Source organism: Apis florea, unplaced genomic scaffold, assembly GCF_048593485.1.
Source record: "Apis florea isolate Af1SG1 unplaced genomic scaffold, ASM4859348v1 contig_3787_pilon, whole genome shotgun sequence".
Classification (NCBI taxonomy): Eukaryota; Metazoa; Arthropoda; class Insecta; order Hymenoptera; family Apidae; genus Apis; species Apis florea.
The window spans coordinates 200406-218722 of record NW_028256853.1 but is presented as its reverse complement, the minus strand read 5'-3'; the positions used below and the strand labels follow the sequence as shown (position 1 = coordinate 218722).

Sequence of the window (18317 nt, the reverse complement as noted above, 5' to 3'; positions counted from 1 at the left end):
ACAAAACCTCATCTTCGGTTCATTTCATTCCAAATTATCTCTCCACCTCATCCTCTCTGAAACTTTGCACTGAGATCTACAAACAAAAAAAACCTTAAAAGCCTCCCCCATATCTGAATCACTTATATCACGTATATCTCACAACCCCCGTCAACCTTGGTTCATTTCATTCCAAACACATAATCTCCACCTCCCAACAACTTTATTGGAACGTTGCCCGCGTGACGTGACTCGTTTGACTTCGAATTACCCCTCCCTCTTCTGTCCAGACCCCCATCCCCTCCCCTCATTCATAGGAGGAGGAAATAAAGATAAACAAGAGGATCGGTGGAGGGTGGAGGGTGGTCGAGCGAGAAGAGCGGGCCACGCGTCTGATCTCGCCGCGGCGGAAGAAGGTTTTCCTCGCCGCGGAAAGAAGGCGCAGCCTCCGGCATCCTCTCCAAACCGTAGCGCCGCACCACCACCTCCGCGTCTCTGGCAGCGGCGTCGCCACCACCGCCACCCCCGACGACAAGGGGATGAAGAAGAGCGACGCTATCGAAGCGAGATGTGTATATATGTATATATATATATATATAGAGGTGCGCGCACGTCGGCAAGTTCAGTCGTCTACCGCGTGCCGAGCGGCGAGGATCGTGCGCTGCCAACCCTCCATTTGCGAATTTCACCCCCGTGGAAACCCACCGTTTCCTCCGTTCGACGAGGATCGCGCGCGCATCGGGGGTCTTCCCGGTCACGTGTCCCTCTCGTCTTGCTCGCGCTTACGCGGCACGCTCGAACGGAAGCGCAGCCGACCGCACCGCGCGCGTCATGTAATTTGAAACTGCAATTAACGCTTAATCCTCTTCTCTTCCTTGGTTTGCTTGCTTTCTTTCTATTTTCTATTTCTTTAATTTTCGAAGAAAGGGAAGAAATAATTTAGATATTTAATTTGGTTTGGTTTGTTTCTTTTTCGTTTTATCGGGATATTTCTTTCTCTTCTTTCTTCGAAGCAATGTGAAGAGTTAATGTTCGGAGGTTGATCGTAGTTTGGAGGTTGAAGATGGACAACGGGTGAAGCCGTTTGAAATTTTAAGCAAGATTGTGCAAATTGAATGATTAAGATTTAAGGTGGTTGAGGGATACGGTTCAGTGAGATGTGAGCCGAGGATGGAGCTGAAGATCAGCATACTGCTTCTCGCGCTTCTACGCCTCGCCAGCACCCTCGAGAGTAAGGATGATTTATTTTAACCACGCGGCTTATGGTTTGCAGTAGACGGTGTCTGGGCCGGGTTTAACCAATTTAAATTTTTGGATCGCGAGTTCTTCTGGAAAATAGTGATTCGAGGGTTGGAGTTTGCAATTTGGAAACCTCGTATCAAACGCGATTCCTTCCTCCCATACATCCGCTGTACAACAGTTTGATCTCAATTGTTACGGAGTTGTTGGTGTTTGCAGTTGGTATAGCGAACTTTTGCCGCGTTTGCATTGCTGTTCCGTGAAAACTTTGCTTATCACGATACGTCTTGAACTGGTTAGGAAAACCAGATCCAAAACTTTTCCAATTATTAATAAAGTTTTATAAACTTATTGAACTTCCCCTTCAAAATTCCTTTTATAAATGATTTTCGCAATTAACCCGATCGAAAAAGAAATGATAAAAATACATGGTTCAAATTAATAAAGGTTCCATTGTATTTTGAATCCACCGTCGAAGATTAACACGTAACCAAAAACTGAGCAGAATGCAAATTAACCTAGCCGTTGATTCTACGCGTCCGCGACACTGGAGGCAATTAATCATATCCCGGAAAGAGGATCGCGAAAATACGCTCCGAGTGAATTAATTCCCAAATTTTCCTAGCCTATAGGATCCTCGAAAAAAACGGCAAAATAATTTCACAAAAATCGATAAAACAAAAAAAAAACCTCGCTCGAAAAAATTCAATGTCATCTCTAGATAAAAATAAATTCGAAGAAACGAATTAATTCGTATCTCGGCGAAACAATCTATATCTAACTGTACAGAATTGCACGAAATTAACTTATATGAAAACTCGATACATTTTCTTCGAAGAGTAAATTTCTCGCAAAAGAAGAAGAAGAAGAGGATCCCCGAAAAAGAGGATCGTAAAAGTCGAAATGAATCGATTCTCAAATCCCCATAAGAAGCTCGGCAAGCCAACAATTTCTCTCGCGTTAATATACGCACGAAAAATGTAGCAAGAGTGGTAATAAAACGAGAAATCAACCTCTGTGATGCGAGCTAAAACTTAACAACTGCTGTGAAAACTTTACACTTGTGCGCGTTAGAACACCACCAACCCAAACATCCCCCATTCGAAAGAGATATATTCGCAGTGGCGAATTTACTCGTGCTAACGTTGATATTCTACAAAGCCCGGGGCTCGGGATCGTGACATGTTTTCCCGCGAGCGTGACAACGGGGGTAATCGTCTCCCGGTTTACTGCTTCAAGTCAAACAAGCGAGTCGCGATCGCCTAGCCGTGCCGGGTAATAAAGTTTCGGGGCTGGACTTGGCGTGCAACGCGGATAAAAGAGAAATGTAAACGTAAACGACTAAAAGATATACCCTAGGCGAGTGGATCGCGCTGACTGATACACGACGTAAAATCCCGTGCGCATCGTTAAACCGGGCTTTACCGTTTCCATCGCGCGACGTCTAAATTTACCGTGTCGCGCTTGGGAGAAACATTCGATCGAGTTGGGTATCAAGCGCGCGTAGAGAGTTCGCTTGTTAGAGACCGAAGATGATCGGGTCCCTCGGAATTGGCTCTTGAATTTACTCTTTGCGGGTTATTTTATATACGAGTATTAGTCACGATGTTCAATCGAGTGTTTAAAGTGGAAATGGACGAACGCTCTGTAACTCGAGGGAAGGAAGAAGGATTTTATTTGTTTTTAAATTATAATCTATTGTTATTATTAAATAATGATCGTTTCTGTACGAATGGATTACTTATTAGATGTGGGATGAAATTTAAGAAATCGTAAATTTTCCTTTGAGAATTATTAGCTAATTATTGATTGGATTGTTTGAAAGTTTATGTGAAAGAATCTATGAGATTAAGAGATCACGAGAAATCTGAAAAGAAAGTAAGAATTGGAGGAATTCTACATTACTTAACATTTTACCTTGGTAGTTTATAAATTATGGAAGGAAATACCAATTAATCCGTAAGCACCTTCGACCATGAAAATAACATAAAATTAGAACCATTCTCTTCTTTACACACTCTGCGCCTACCCTATTCTCTTTCAACCTTCATTTTTCCCCCGCGTTTAATGCGCCCGAAGTTACGCACGTTGATCATTTATTCATAGTTCGCGGGAACTTCCCTCGAGTTCCTATAATTGGATTAATCATTCAAACCCCACTTTCGCCAACTTTTATCGTTTCGTTCATTCAATAAAACTCTGTAAAGATCTTTCGCTCGATATTTGAAGGAAAACCGGCGGCGTAAAAATCTCACCCTTTATTTCCAGACACGAAGGAGGAGGAGGACGCGGAGGAGGATGATGAGGATAATTATCCCGTGGACGATTATGACTACGGTGACTACGAGAGCGCGACGATAACCAGCGATATCGATCTTATCGCCGGTGGCTCGTTGCCGATCTTCCTGGCCGAGCCTGTTGACACGTTCGTGGTGAAGGGGAAACCTGCGACCCTTCATTGCCGCGCAGCTCATGCTCTTCAGGTAACAAATAGATCTAAAAATTTAGTATAGACAGAATTTGAAAAATAAAATTTTGATACAACTGTCAGACATATTGCGTATAAATATTTATATTGCAACAGACGTGCGTAGTAAAAATGTTTTTATTTTTAATTTTTTTTTAAATTTTGCTGAGATATATGCATGCGTTCGAGGATAGTTTCCTTTTTTTTTTTTTTTTTTAAATAATGTAAATGAAACAATCAATTTCAATCACAAAAATTTTCACAGTATGCAAAAAATATTAGTGTTTTTATTATTTTATATAAAAAATTATTTGGAAGATATATTACAATTCTTTATAAACAGAAGTTATATTTTGAAGGTTAATTTTGGTTTTTTGAATGGAATTGTACTTGAAAGGATGCAGCTTCTTATTTCCAGCAAAAAAAATATTATTATATGCTATTTATGTCAGAAAATTATTGGTTTAAGAAAAATTGAATTTTATAAAACTTATTCTCTGTTATTAATTCTATGAAAGAAAAAGAAAATTTGAATAATATAATATCGTTTCGCATATTTTTTTTTTCATACAATAATTTTAAGTTCCAAATTAATGATTTTTCGACAGAATGAGCTGCAATTAAATTAAGTTAGATAAGATTAGTTAAATAATTTCATTTAAAATATCAAAATCGAAAGAAACTACGATAAATTTTCGTATATAGAGACGAAAATATAAATAGCACTAGCTTGAAACATGCTTCCTTCCCTGACGCGCACACATCCGATTCATGTAAAAAAGTTTCATCCCTGTACAAACGCTGCTTGAAATCTCACTTTAATGAACCTCGCCAACTTCAAAGAACTTGGAAACACTACTTCGCATGTCCCAATTTTCCTGAAAATCCTGAAAATTGCAGCGGTTCATCGAGCAACAACCTCTACAACGAAATAACCTACTAAGATCTCGTTAGATCCCCGTACTCTACGAAACAATAGAATTCGCTAGATAGAACGTTAAAAATGGTGTAACAAAGGCGTCACTTTTCACCACGAGAGAGAGAGAGAGAGAGAGAGAGGATACCTTTTTGGGTTTCACACTTTCGTGTGGCAAGTCTGGCCTAAGTCGTCTCTGGCCGTTTCCCTTCGTCATTTTCCTCTCCACCCTTATTAACCACTCGAGAACGACGTGGACAACCGTGCTCTCCCCTTGCCCCTTTCGCCAATTACCATCCGTCTTATTCCGCTGCATTGCAGGTGTATTTTCGCTGTAACGGTGACCGGGCTGAACGGTCGCAGCACCAGGATTTTGTCGACCCTCGTACCGGAACAAGGGTCGTCGAGGTCGAGTTGAACGTGACGAGGAATGAGGTCGAGGAGTACTTCGGTAGGGAGAGGTTCAAGTGCGAGTGCGTGGCATGGTCGGGACCAGGTCAGATTCGAGGGCAGCCTGCCACGGTTGAGGTCGCTTGTAAGTAGAGAACACTCTCCAATCTATCCGTTCGGCTCCTCTCTCTTTTTTCCTCTTCGAGCTTCCCTTCGAGCTTGACTAGGAGACCGTCCCTTTTCGTACTTCCCCGCTTTTGATACTCGAAAGGATCTTCGAAATCGCATTTTCGAGACTCGATTTGAAACAAAAATACGAAGTTACCAAGATTATGTCGGTTTTCTATTTGCCTGTTGGAGAAGTATAGCGTTTTTTCCGTCCCTTTTTAAAGAACTTTTTATAAAATGCGATCCTCTTTTATCCCTCTTGATTATTCCGATTTAATATCAAAGATTTGTGAAAATAAAGATAAAAATTAAGCTCTTCTAAGGGACGTTATGAGGCATCAAAGGAAACTTTACGATACTTTCAAAGCAGTGATTGTCAAGTAAAATAAAATATTATGAGTGTTTCGAGTTGTTTGCTTTTATTAGTAAAAGTTTTTGTAATGAAAAGTTTTTAAAGGGATTAAACATTTGTGAAAATAACGTGAATGATATTATTTCTTTGTATTATTTATAAAAAAATTTAATCGTGATTTTATAAGGAGAATAATATTTTAAATATTATATATACGATAACAATTTTATATTTAAAATTGTTTTACGATACGATAATGGAAAAAGTTCAATGTGTGGAAATTAAATTAAACATTTCAAATAAAAAATTCCAACTCAAACAAGTAAATAATAATTCTTTACTTTTTTTTTTGAAAATGAGAATACTTTTATAAAAATAAATTATACATCAATCTATCGTAGACATTGAATAACTAATTCGTAGGGATAACAAATAATAAGAAGACTCAATTATCCCCGAAACAGTGAATTTATCCTACCCTCCAATTCGTTCCTTTCCACGATTTTCCCCACGATAGTTCTGTATATTTCATCACACGAACAGATTACAAACCAACGTAACGTAGGGAAAAATTAATCGAACAGATCCTCCCCTCCAATCAACCTAACCAAATCAAATTTTCGTCCCAAGAATAAAACCCCTAAATAAAAACTACCTTCCCTTTATTACCAAATTAAAACCTTCGAATATAGTTCCTAAAAAAAAAAAATTCCTATTAAACTTTTATCGCCAGGTTGCTCCATTAAAGACAGGATGTTACGATGTAATTAAAACGAACGATTCGTCGACTAATAGTCTTCATAATTCCAATGGTGCAATGAGAGAAGGGCGAGAGGAAAAAAGAAAAAAAAAAAAGAAAGAAAGCAAAAGAGAATAAAAAAAAAAAAATACAAAAGTGAAGGGAAAGCGGATGGGAACGAATTAACGCGCAATTGTAGCATGTATTCGAGCGAGCTGTGAAAGGGGAGGGGGAGGGTTTAGCTTGAGCGGCGGTCGGACAGAGAAAATGGCCGGGAGCAACTAGCACCTGGAATCGGTCATAAAACGTAACTTCATTAACCCGATTAGCACAGAGCCGGCTCTGGAACAGGGGTTTTCGAGATACCCGCCGCGAAATTCACTCCGGTAAGCTTGGCTGTCGGCGAGGGTTAGCTTGGTTGCGGCGCGAGGGATGCCGCGCTCGCTTGTTTTCACCGAATATCTCGTGACGCGTAAACCCGAGTTCCAAAATCTAATCGATATTCTATTGCAAAGCAAACACCTGTGAATACAGAATCGGTGAGCCACCCTTCCGATCACCGTTCGCTCGATTTTGTTTCTTTCTTTCTTTCTGCTTTTTTTTTTATTTTTATGGGGGAAGGGAGGTGGGGGTGAGTCGGTGTATTGTTGCCATGTAAATTGGAACGGTAACCTGTGAATCGAGATGGTGAGAGTTGCATGACAATGCGAGTCGATCCGCGCGACTTTTGAGACTAATTGTGAGTGTCTGACGGTTTGATGGAAAAAGAATCTAGAAAGAATTTGAAAAAGATTGTGAATTGAGTTGGAAATATTAGAGATTTGAACGAAAAATATTAGTTCGATTTAAAAAAAGAGATTTTAAGATAGTTTTTTTGTTTAAATAAATGTAATTGAAGAAATGAAATTTTTATTGGTGGAATTAAAATGAAAAACTGATTAATACGTGAATAATTTTTTCAGAAAGAAGGAAAAAGAAAATTTATCATTTAATTGTTATGTAAAATAGTAATAATTATGAAATAATTACTAATTAATAAAGGAACATTATTCAATTGATGAAAAATTTGTTTTTTTTATTTTTAATTTCCAATGCAATGACATACATTTACAATCACAAAATAATTTGCAAAATTTCATTATCAATGAATAGTGTTCCTTAATAGAATAAATCACTCACTAAAATCATTCGATGTAACCAATGCTCGTATCAAAAACACTCTTTAGTCTCTCTTCTTTCTTATTTTTCCTTTCATAGTTCTATTTCTATTCCATTGCGGATCGACGAAATCGAAGAGGCTATTCCCACAAAAATAGGTGAAAGTTCAAGAGTCGAAAGAGCAATTTTCTCTCAGACGTGGGGCGCAAATACACAGGAGACAAACAGGACATAGAATTAAATCCGTATTTGCTAGCAAACAGGAAACGGACGTGCTTTCGAAATTGAATACGCGGCGTATCGATCGTCGTGATGTTTCGTAGTCGAATACCGTGCTATTCTGCGCGATCCACTTGAGAAAACCGACTGGTTTAATTAATAATATGACGGTAATTTTGTTGCACGTCTAGAACGATGATTCGCGCCAAGCTTTATTGCTGGAATTGGAGAACGAGCAAACCGCGAACGTGATTTCTAAGAATATTGATAAAATTAAACGAAATTCTGAAAACAAAAATATTAGATTCAATTATCTAGATTGATATAAAACAAATAAATTCCTTTAATCCTTAAGGTTTCAAGCTTTTCTAAAATTTAACACTCCAAGTATATCTTGAATATGTTAGAAATATGTTAAAATTAATATTGAACAATTTTATAGAATACTTTTCAATGTTAATTATATTTAAAATCATCGATATGTGTGTTTTAGATTTTGCTATTCATGAACTTTTTTAAAAAGTGTGAAAATGTCTTTTATATATCCATTTTTTTTTCACAAGAACAAGTATCATTCTCAATCATTTTGAATTTTGTTGCATTTTTTATCGTTTTACAACTTTATTTTTTATATTTATCGAATATTTATTATCCTTGCAGAAAATCTACTTTGCTTTTTTAATAATAATAATAATAATAATTTAATGAAAAAATTTCACAAAACATATTAAATAAGATCGATATAAAAATTGATAACACTCGATACTTTTAAAGTATTCTTGTAACTTGGAGATATTTTTGAAAACTATCTATGGCAAATCTACACATCTAAGTGTAGTTTCCAAATTTTAAAGAATTCAATTCAACAATTTTTTAAAAAAACGAAATCCGTCTCTCCCAAAATCATTCTCCAGCATGATCTCCACATCCAATCGATTTCGTCCTTCCCATTCACGTATTAAAAACACGTCTCTGATAACAACATAGCATCGAGGTGGTCTAGACAGCGGCGCAAGAATGTTACAGAGTGGATCAGGGGAGAGTACTCGACGCCATTTTACTTTACTTACACCGTTCCCTTCACAAATGATATATAAAAGCGGCTATTTTTCCGCGTATCCGCCACACACCGAATAATATGACGTTGGCTGGCGCACGAATTCAGCAGCAACCCTCGACAGCCTCGCGGATCGAGCAAAATCTTTTTCTGCCTTTCCTGACCAGTGTGCTCTGCTCGAATGCAGAGCATAGAGACGCGGCCTATAAAAGCACCCCTGCATTTATACACGCGGCCTAATATCGCTGAGTGCCCTGCTCCCTCGCTGCTATCTCCCCCCTCCCTCCGCTGTCTCGTCGACCTCTCGTGCCTCGTGTTTCCCCGGCTGAATATTAAAAAAAAGCCTACCACCGGCCCTCGCCTGGTGGTCCTCGTGCACAGACCTGAAGAAGCACTTCCTGTCGCCGCCGTACTCGTTGTCCGTGGAGGCTGGACGGAACGCGGAACTCCGCTGCACCCCGCCACTGGGGGTGCCCCAACCGAAGGTGTATTGGCTGAAGAACGGCTCGCCTCTCGAGACGATCGCCGGCTCGACACCGGCTTCCTCCGTGGCCGACAGCATACCGAACGACGTGACAGGGGCCAGCAACTTCGTACAGACCGGCGATGGACACCTGATACTGGGAAAGGCAGAGCTGAGGCATCAGGGGAATTACTCGTGCGTCGCTGAGAACATCGCCGCGAGGCGGGTCAGTGAACCGGCCGTGTTGACGGTTTACGGTGAGAATTTTGCGAATTCCGTGGGATCTTGATGAATATTGCATCGAGTCTGAACGTAATTGGAAACAATGATCGAGAGATAATTAATATAACGGAGGGAAGGTGTAGAACAATGAAGAGTTTGGAAGAGTATTGCGTGAGAAATTGCGTAGTTTAGCAGGTCGAGCAGGTAGGTGATAATTGCTGTTTCCGAAGCAGTTTAATGAGACTCGGAGTTTAATTTAGCTCGTTTTTGTCGAAACGTTTTTCTATGTTTTCCTAATTGCGTTCTGCTTATTGTTGGTTTGAGAACTTTCTAGTCGTAAATTGTATCTGGCATCATGGCGAGAAAAGTGAGTAGTGCTATCACGCATCGTTAACCCTTTCGCTACGGTGGAACTGGTAGCCAATACGCTACTGTTGAACAAGTCTTGGTGGTATGTTAATCACGGTGGGTAGCTATGTTTTGAGTCAGCTTTATCTTGCATCTACAAGTACTTGTATACTATCTTCGATACGATGGAATGATAATAATTATCTCTACTGTTAAACTATCATCCGTAAATTCGTATGAATTTAATTTTATATCTCTATCTGTCCTTTAATAAAATTACTTTTTTCTTCCAAAAAAAAATATTTTCCTGACCGTTATTAAGAGCGAAAGGGTTTAATGCTTCAAATTACCACTTTGTCGTATTACTTTTCTTGTCGACTATAATCTTATACTTAATCCGTCCAATAATATTCCATCCGTTTTGGATTCGTTCCCAAAGTGAACGGCGGGTGGTCCTCTTGGTCCGGATGGTCGGACTGCAGCACCCGTTGCGGCCGAGGTGTACAAAAGAGGACGCGAACGTGCACGAATCCCGTGGCCATGAATGGGGGTCAAGCCTGTCCGGGTCCAGCCACGCAGAGGGTCGAGTGCAATCCTTCCTGTCCCGGTAAGCCAGACAGCACCAGCCAATTACAAAACAATTACAATGATACAGTACGATGGCTGTTACCCTTTCTCGAGCTCAAAACAGTCTTGTTCCCTGTCCCATCGACGAAACGATCAAAGACGAGGACATCCTCCAGACACTGAACACAACAACGAGATGTAATCGTTCCACCGTGGCCGGGGATACATCTCTGATAAGACGAGATTTAATCGGGATTTTCAAGTTCGCCCGTTGCCTTTCAGCGGTCGACGGCAGATGGTCAAGCTGGTCCTCCTGGTCCGCATGCGGTCCCGATTGTTCCAGAATAAGAAGGAGATCCTGCAACGACCCCCCGGCGAGCAATGGTGGCCGTCCCTGTCAAGGCAAGGACGTCATCGTCGAGTCTTGTTCCGCGGATCGATGTAATGGTGAGCCCCAGCTGCGTTCTTGCCTCCTTTTCCCTCCCTTTCCCTCTTTCTTTTTCTTTCGCCTTTCTTTTTATCTCACCGTGACCGGGGCCGAACAATTTATTACGAGCGAACAGGCTTCTCTTGTCCCGAGAGTCGCATCCGATGATCGTCGTTCGCGGCCGCATGCTTGAGATACGATTTAAATTAATAATGACTCGCAGAAAGGCCTCCTCGATCCTTTAACCGTTGCTTCGTAACCTTCCTCGATTAACCGGTCATTGGACGCGGCAAATATTCCCATTGTTCAATGACAGATGTAACATCGCCGGGAGAGATTCGATTAAATTTTCGATGTATGGGTCGTTGAGTTGAAACGCGACGAATATAATAGGATGATACGTCAGCGAATCGACTTGTGCTGCTCGACTTGTTAGCAAGTTTGATCGCGAATCAGACGGTAAAAATCTCATAAAGTAAATCATCTTTCTTCGTCTTCGTGCTATACCCACGTAGCTCTCGGACAGGATGGACCAAGAGTCTTCAAGGAAGGTAATTGCCACTGCGAAGAATTGTTCCAACGATAGAAAGTTAGTTTGAAAGCTGTCGTTTCTGCAGCAACCAGGGCGATCGATCACAGAAACATATTGGCTCTTTGGATCACTCTGAGCCTGGCGGCGATCATTCTGGCGCTGACCACCATCTTCTTCGTTCGATTGATGCGTCGGAAGGAAAGGATGGAGGCTTTGTACGGTGTGGCCAGATTGGACTTCCGTCGTCCGGGTGATCTCGCGAAATCCGTAGTGTCGAAGAACGATCGTACGGTTCTCTCGGTGGACAGGCGGTTGGAGCAAGTGATAGACGAGTCGAACGCGTCTAGGATGTCTAGGTAAACGACCCTCGAGGAATTAAACCCCGTTCGATTCTTGTCCCCCGTTGAAAGTCTCTCTGACGATACGCAGATCTTGCTCGGAGCATCACTACGACGTGCCGCAGCTCTCGCTGCCCTCGACCACCAGGCCATCGCCCAGCTCCTCCGTGACCAGATCTTCCTGCAAGAATTCGCAGCGTGGCAGAGGCTTATCGGATAACGAGGAGGGCCGATCATCTCGTAAGAAACAAGTACCATCAACTCGAACACGACGATCAGACAACGAGTATAGTGACCAGTCTTGGTAACATCTGGTCTTTAGGTTCCACCTGCCAGGCGAATCAAGAAAGCACCAACGAGGACGACGACGAGCACGATGACGAAGATAGAACTGGAGAGGACGACAGGAATCACGAGGATTCTAGTGGGTTCATTGTAAGAGCGATGGTAGACGAGCAAGGTGCGCTTTTGGTGGTTCCCGAAGTTGGAGTCTCGATGTCTGTACCCGAAGGAGCTATCTCCCGTGGAAGAAGACACGGTTTACATTTGGCCGTCCTTGGAGACGACTCCCTAAGACCTAGTTTGCCGCCCAGTCTGACTCTGTTGTCAGCCGTAGTGGCTTGTGGTCCGAGTGGAATAGACCTGGTGAAGCCAGTGATCTTGCAATTCGAACATTGTGCTGAACTCAGGACTGGTAACTGGGAACTGAGTCTCTGGTCGACCGACCTTGATCTCGAGACTCGATCCAACAACTCGAGCAACTCCTCCACCAGTTCTAATCTTACCTCGAGCTCGATGTGGAGAAAGATTTTGACTCTGGGAGGTGAACCTATAAATCTTCCCGGTCAACCGTTTGCGCAACTAGATCATTCCGGAGTTTTCTTGGTCACCGAGACTCCTAGTGTATACGCAGTGGCTGGGGAGAATTCTGTGGTGGCGCCAGGACTCGCGGTAAAGAGAATTTGCGTGGCTGTGTTCTTGTCACGTGAAAGAGATCATATCAGGTGCCATCTGATGGAGGATACAAAAGCTGCTTTCAAGCTTGTAATAGAACAGGTCAATATAGATATTTATTTTCAATTTTCAGATCAAATCTCAAATATTGTTCTATTTTTCGAATTGTTTTATATAATATTGTCTGAGACTAGTCATCCATTGGTACAGGAACGTCGGCTAGGTGGTACTCGTATCGACCACGGAGCCTTAGGTTTCAGAGCCGGCAGTTCACCGCTTCGAATCGATTTGGAGGACAGAGAAAGCGGATTTGTGGAACGGCAAGAGATACCGCATCGTCGAATCTGGTCTTCTACGAGGACCAGCGTGAGAAGATCATTCAGAATCGAGAAAACAGTTGGCGATCTGAGGCTCAGTTTCGAGCTACGTGTCTGTCAATGCGGTTTCGAAGAGCACACATTGTTCCTGAGAATTGACCTAGATCTGATGAAGAGGAACGGATCCAGTGGGAAGAGGACCACAAAGTCCGAATCATCAATCGTTCTTCGTGGAAAGAATTCGAACAGATCGACCGAATCCGTCGTTCCCAGACCGTTCAGGTATAGCGTCTTCTTTTTTATCCCTTTTCTTGATCCCCATATAGATCATTAATTGATTTTTTCCCCCTTGAAGATTTTCTAAAACGCTTAGAAAACAGTTGTGTCAGTGTCTTGATCCGCCAAGCGCGCGAGGAAATGATTGGAGAATGTTAGCGCAACGACTTCAAGTAGATCGGTGAGAGTTTATCGATTTTTTTTTTTTTTCACCGAGTTAAAAGACAATGAAAGATTGAAGTAAGTGATGATTTTATTCAGATACGTCGATTATTTCGCGACGAAAGCCAGTCCAACGGAGCATATCTTGGATCTGTGGGAAGCGAAACATCAAGAGGCCACAGCTCTAGCAGACCTATTGAACCACTTAAGACTGATGGGACGCGTGGACGCCGCCAATGTTCTCGAAAGTCGTCTTGGTCCATGGATTTGAGTTACGAACCATCACTGCCCAACGAGACATTCATCGTTTAAGATTTTACAATGTTTTGTACATATAAAAGAATCGTCTATATTACGAATAAGAGGAATCGATGATATAGAATCACGTTGTATAGATGCAACGATCGTGTTTGTACATAAAGCTCGTTTATAGCAAATACCGCCTCGTTTTCCAAAAACCTGAAAATTATTCAACAAATATTCCAAAATCACCCACTAAAACGAACAATTCAATTCCAATCCTTTCCTATTCTGGTCCAACGAAAATTCTCAAGATCTTTAGTTTCGCAACTGTGAGCAGAGCGGAAGCGAAACGAGACACTCAAGACCAATTTACACCTGAATACCAAGGATTGGTGTTCCTCTGAAACGATCGTGAACTCGGTGCCAACAGAATGCAGTCGCGAGTACATTTAACCGGCCATTTGGCTGCCATTCGTCGTAGTATCGCGAGCATTTCAGTCCGTGCCTCTACGTATTGCGTCCAAGGATGCGTGGGATGCTCGGAACAATGGACATTATCCGGTTAAATGGAAGTGAGGGTGCTGGGATTCTGGCAGGTTTCGAGGAGCTATAGGTATGCGTAGCCCTCATATAGGTATGCATGTATCCCTTTGCCTTCTCCTCCCCTTAACTTCTCCCTTCGTGAGAGAACCCTCTTCCAAGAACCATGGAACCATGGTGGTGGACGTTTAATCACGGAGGATGCTGGTGCTAATTCCATCAGACAATGGCTGTGCTGATCTGGGTCGTTCAAGATACTGGATACACCCTTTCGAGTTAATTTCGCAAATACAGATTCGATGTTCACGCGGTCACTGTCTTTTTCGCTTCGAAAACTGTTGAAATATGGAGGAAATGATCGATTGTGAAAGCTGAACGATGTCACGCCTCGATGTCGATTATTGGTTGTCGACTGCGGCGCGATGGAAATCCATCAGATGGTGAATTTTATTCTCGACTTTGCGTATACGAATATTTAAGCTACTAATTATCCAAACTCTATCAAAAACTATCATAAAAGAACCTTTAGTTCCTCTTAAAAGTTTTTGATGATAACTAATTACCATTCGAAAATACCATTACACATCCCCATACTCCAAAATCCCACAAATTAAAGACCAACTTCTGAAACGTTTTCCCCAAGGAAACTAGTATTGTAGGAATCACGTTCCCCATAATAATCTAATTCGAAAGCGCAGAGATTCCATCAATCTCGCCCCATATTAACCTATCCTGTCGCCGATTAAAATCGAGAAGGCGAACGAGCACAATCACAACGCCGCGATAACGCCATCGTGTAACGACGCGGTTATTGCAGCTCGGCCATCCTATATGCATAATCCACGTCAGAGTCGCATAAATTCCGCATCCAGAACCGTATTAATTTCCCCGACTAATCGCGATTGGGATCTACAGGCAATTACGAGAAGGATAGGCCAATCAGATTGGCGGGCCGCTTCCGTTAACGCGGGAGGTCCGGTCACGCACACGCAACCCCCGATGTTCGACCACCCCCTTTCCTCCCTCCTGCGTTCCACACCCTCGAGGGCCATCGTACGACGCGTGCAAAACCAAGCCAACACCGGCGAAGGGTGGCCGGTGTCTGCCTTTATGAATTGTCCGGAGATATCGCGATCGAGCCTGGAAATCGATCTCGACCCATCCGTCCCCCCTCCCCCTCCTTCCTTGTCCGGGGAATCGAGGATTCCACGAGAATAAATTATGCAACTAATTGCCGTGACCGCGGGGGAGGAGGGGTGGCGATTATTGTTCGATCGTGTATGATTAATGTGTAAACGTTGCATGACTTTGCCTGATATATTTGACGAAACAACAGCGATACAGATTGTGATTGTGTACAGATAGGATTATAGGAAATGGGGTGGTAATTGGTTGATTAGATAAGAGGAGTGTACATCGAGTTTTGCGATACTTTGGTTGTGGCCCCGTGATTGTGGCTCGGCTTGCGAGGATAATTCAGACGGGATCGAGTTTTGGATTTGTGTGCTGTTTGGATTGAGGATGAGGTCGAAGGGTCGGTCTTGTTAAGGGAAATTCGGGTTGATGAGTTTGATTTGACTTGAATCGATACAGATGTGCGTATATACGGATATTATATTCGTTGATTATTTTTATATATTCTTTTTTGATTTGAATGAGAATTAACGAGTTGAAGGGGATTAGGTATGAAATAAATGTAATCAGTGTTTTATGTGTATGATACACGTGTTTGTGTGTGTGTGTGTGTGATATTGGAGACCAGGGGTCTTCCGGATAATTACATCTAATAGAAAGGATATAAAAGAAAATTCGCGATATAAGGAGAAGGAATCCTTTCGAGAGAGAAAAATCCTGATGAAAAGAATATTGCGGGAAAACGAGGTTGAAATCGTATCGAGGATTATTCCTTTATTGAAAATTATTTTCTTAACGAGCATAGATAGTATTTTGAAACGAATTCTTCGAGATGAATATTCGAGATGAAAAATATCAAATTTATATTTCTGAATAAAATACATAAAGTAGATTTTTTGTACGAATTATTTTTTAAGTAAAATGAAAAATTAAGAAACATTGAAAAGTTTATAGAGTAGTTTCAATTCCATATTTTAAAAATTAAAAATTTTAAAAAGTGATCAATTTAATTCCTGAATGAGAAAAAGTTAAAATGTCACAGAGGAAGAAAAAAAAAATAACGATTGAAACGCGTAAAGCGAGTATTTTCGAGGAAACACAACAAATGAAAATAAAAAAAAAAAAAAAGATACGAAAGCATTTCTAAAAGTCGGAAGGAACATTTTTTCGCTGTCGTCCGGCCGGTTTTTTGCCGCGACGCGGAAACAAAAATCGTGACCGCATAGTTTCGAAACAATTCCATCGTGGAATTCCACGACATCCGCGAGTAAAGAGCAATAAATTTGCCGCGTATTTGCACGTCATGCTACACACGTTTTATATATAATCCCCGCAAAAATTGGGAAGGTACGATCGACGAATTAATTTAATAAAGAAATGGAATAATAACGATAAAACGGTTTTATCCTATTTGACTATGGAATGATTCCTGAGAATTTTTGTGAGAGAATTATATCTGTGCATGATATTTGAAGATATATTTTAAATTTGAGAGAAATTATACCCATCCTTATAATTAAAATGAAATAAATATACGATTGATAGTTTCATACCAAAATTTTAACCAAAATTTATTGAATTTCATATCGCCTAATAATATTTTTATACGAATTTCGATATTATGAATCTAAAGAAAATAAAATGTTCAAAATAAAAAAATAGATACTTAGTTATGAGAGAAATTATACTCATCTTTGTAATTAAAATGATATAAATATACTATTGACAGTTTCATACCAAAATTTTAATCAAAATTTATTAAATTTCATATTAATTAATAATATTTTTATACGAATTTCGATATTATGAATCTACAGAAAATAAAATGTTCAAAATAAAAAAGTAGTTATACTAGATACTTAGTTATCAAAAGCTCTTCCTAGCTTATAAAAATTTTTTATAACGATAAGAAAACACAGTTTGATCAAAAACACCCTTAAAAAAATTCATTATCCAATCGATTCCAGTTTACAAAAATTTTTCGCGAGTTACTATAGCATAAACTTGAAAATATCGAAACTTTCTTCTCAATATTCTAAAATTCCACCGAATACATTCACTAGTCCAGCAGCCATACCCAAAACCATCCAATATCACATCCAAGATCCGGAAAGCCCTCCTCAATCCTCTCCACATACATAATCCAACCCTTCCCTCCCGCCAGCCTCGATCTCGACTCGGTTGCGCTCGTCGGAATCTAAACACAGCCCCAATCTGCATACATTTTCTTACAACGCGTCGCTACGGTAAGGTAAGATCGTAAAGCAATTCTCCATCACGTCTCCACCCGTGACTTTACAAATTGCGATGCAACTTGGTTGCAAGTCACCGTAAACCAAACCGTCGTACGAACGTAAATAGCGCGCTCGAGGATCGTATTTATTCGTCCACACGAAGGACGCCTTGCCCGTCCACGAATTTGCCCGCCGCGGTGTCCATGCGTTTGTATCGATGAAGCGGAGCAGTTTCCTTGGCCCACTCGTCTATCCCCTCGATATTTGCATGGAAACGCCCAGGCTTTAATCCGCGAGCCGCCGTTGAGTTATGCGAGTCGTACGATTTGCATAACGCTCGGTCCAACGGATAAATGACGATTTCGCGGGAAATTTGGCCACCACTCTCCTTCTCTTCCTCAGACTGGTATTAAATACGCGGTTCTGTTAATTAAGGAAACTTTACCGCCACTCGAACGAGTCTAACTGTGACTGTTTTCGATCGTGTTGGCATGGTCGTTGTGAATACGTGTCTTGTTGAGGATTAATGGAGGCTTCGTTCAAGAAATCGTGTTCTTTCGGTCTAGAAGAATATTAAAATTAAGATGTATAATTTAAATATTCTCGATCGGGTGTTTGAGATTTTTAGAATCTTCTTGCAATGTTACATTATAAAAGATAGGTTAATAATTTTTCATATTTAAATAATTGATAGTAGATATGTTTTTTTTTTCGATTTATGACTAGAAAATTCTTAAATCATGTTTTTCAAATTGTCTTAAATTTTTCTATTAAAAAAATAGAAATAGAATATATTAAATATTCATAGGATGTCTCGGTTTTTTCCGAGAAAACTTTATCAATTCGTAAAATTCTATAATCCAAAATTAAAAAAAA

The 18317-nt window shown here is 40.8% G+C and overlaps 1 protein-coding gene across 1 annotated transcript; it reads left to right on the top strand.

Annotated features, from left to right (window-relative positions):
- Window positions 1-594: 594 nt before the first annotated feature.
- LOC100867635 (netrin receptor UNC5C) lies at window positions 595-13727 on the top strand. The gene is made up of 13 exons (XM_003689543.4): window positions 595-1210; window positions 3487-3701; window positions 4923-5136; window positions 9066-9404; window positions 10157-10324; window positions 10567-10731; window positions 11227-11262; window positions 11329-11599; window positions 11673-11821; window positions 11904-12637; window positions 12746-13134; window positions 13208-13309; window positions 13390-13727. Exons 1-13 carry the CDS (start codon window positions 1150-1152, stop codon window positions 13559-13561), a joined length of 3015 nt encoding a protein of 1004 aa, XP_003689591.1. The 5' UTR covers window positions 595-1149; the 3' UTR covers window positions 13562-13727.
- The last annotated feature ends 4590 nt before the right edge of the window (window positions 13728-18317 follow it).

Excerpts from the sequence above, each read along its gene's own strand:
- LOC100867635 (XM_003689543.4), top strand. The coding sequence starts at position 1,150 with ATGGAGCTGAAGATCAGCATACTGCTTCTCGCGCTTCTACGCCTCGCC. Across the intron at positions 10,325-10,566 it reads GTGCAATCCTTCCTGTCCCG|CGGTCGACGGCAGATGGTCA; the intron begins GTAAGCCAGACA and ends GTTGCCTTTCAG. Across the intron at positions 11,263-11,328 it reads ACCAAGAGTCTTCAAGGAAG|CAACCAGGGCGATCGATCAC; the intron begins GTAATTGCCACT and ends TCGTTTCTGCAG.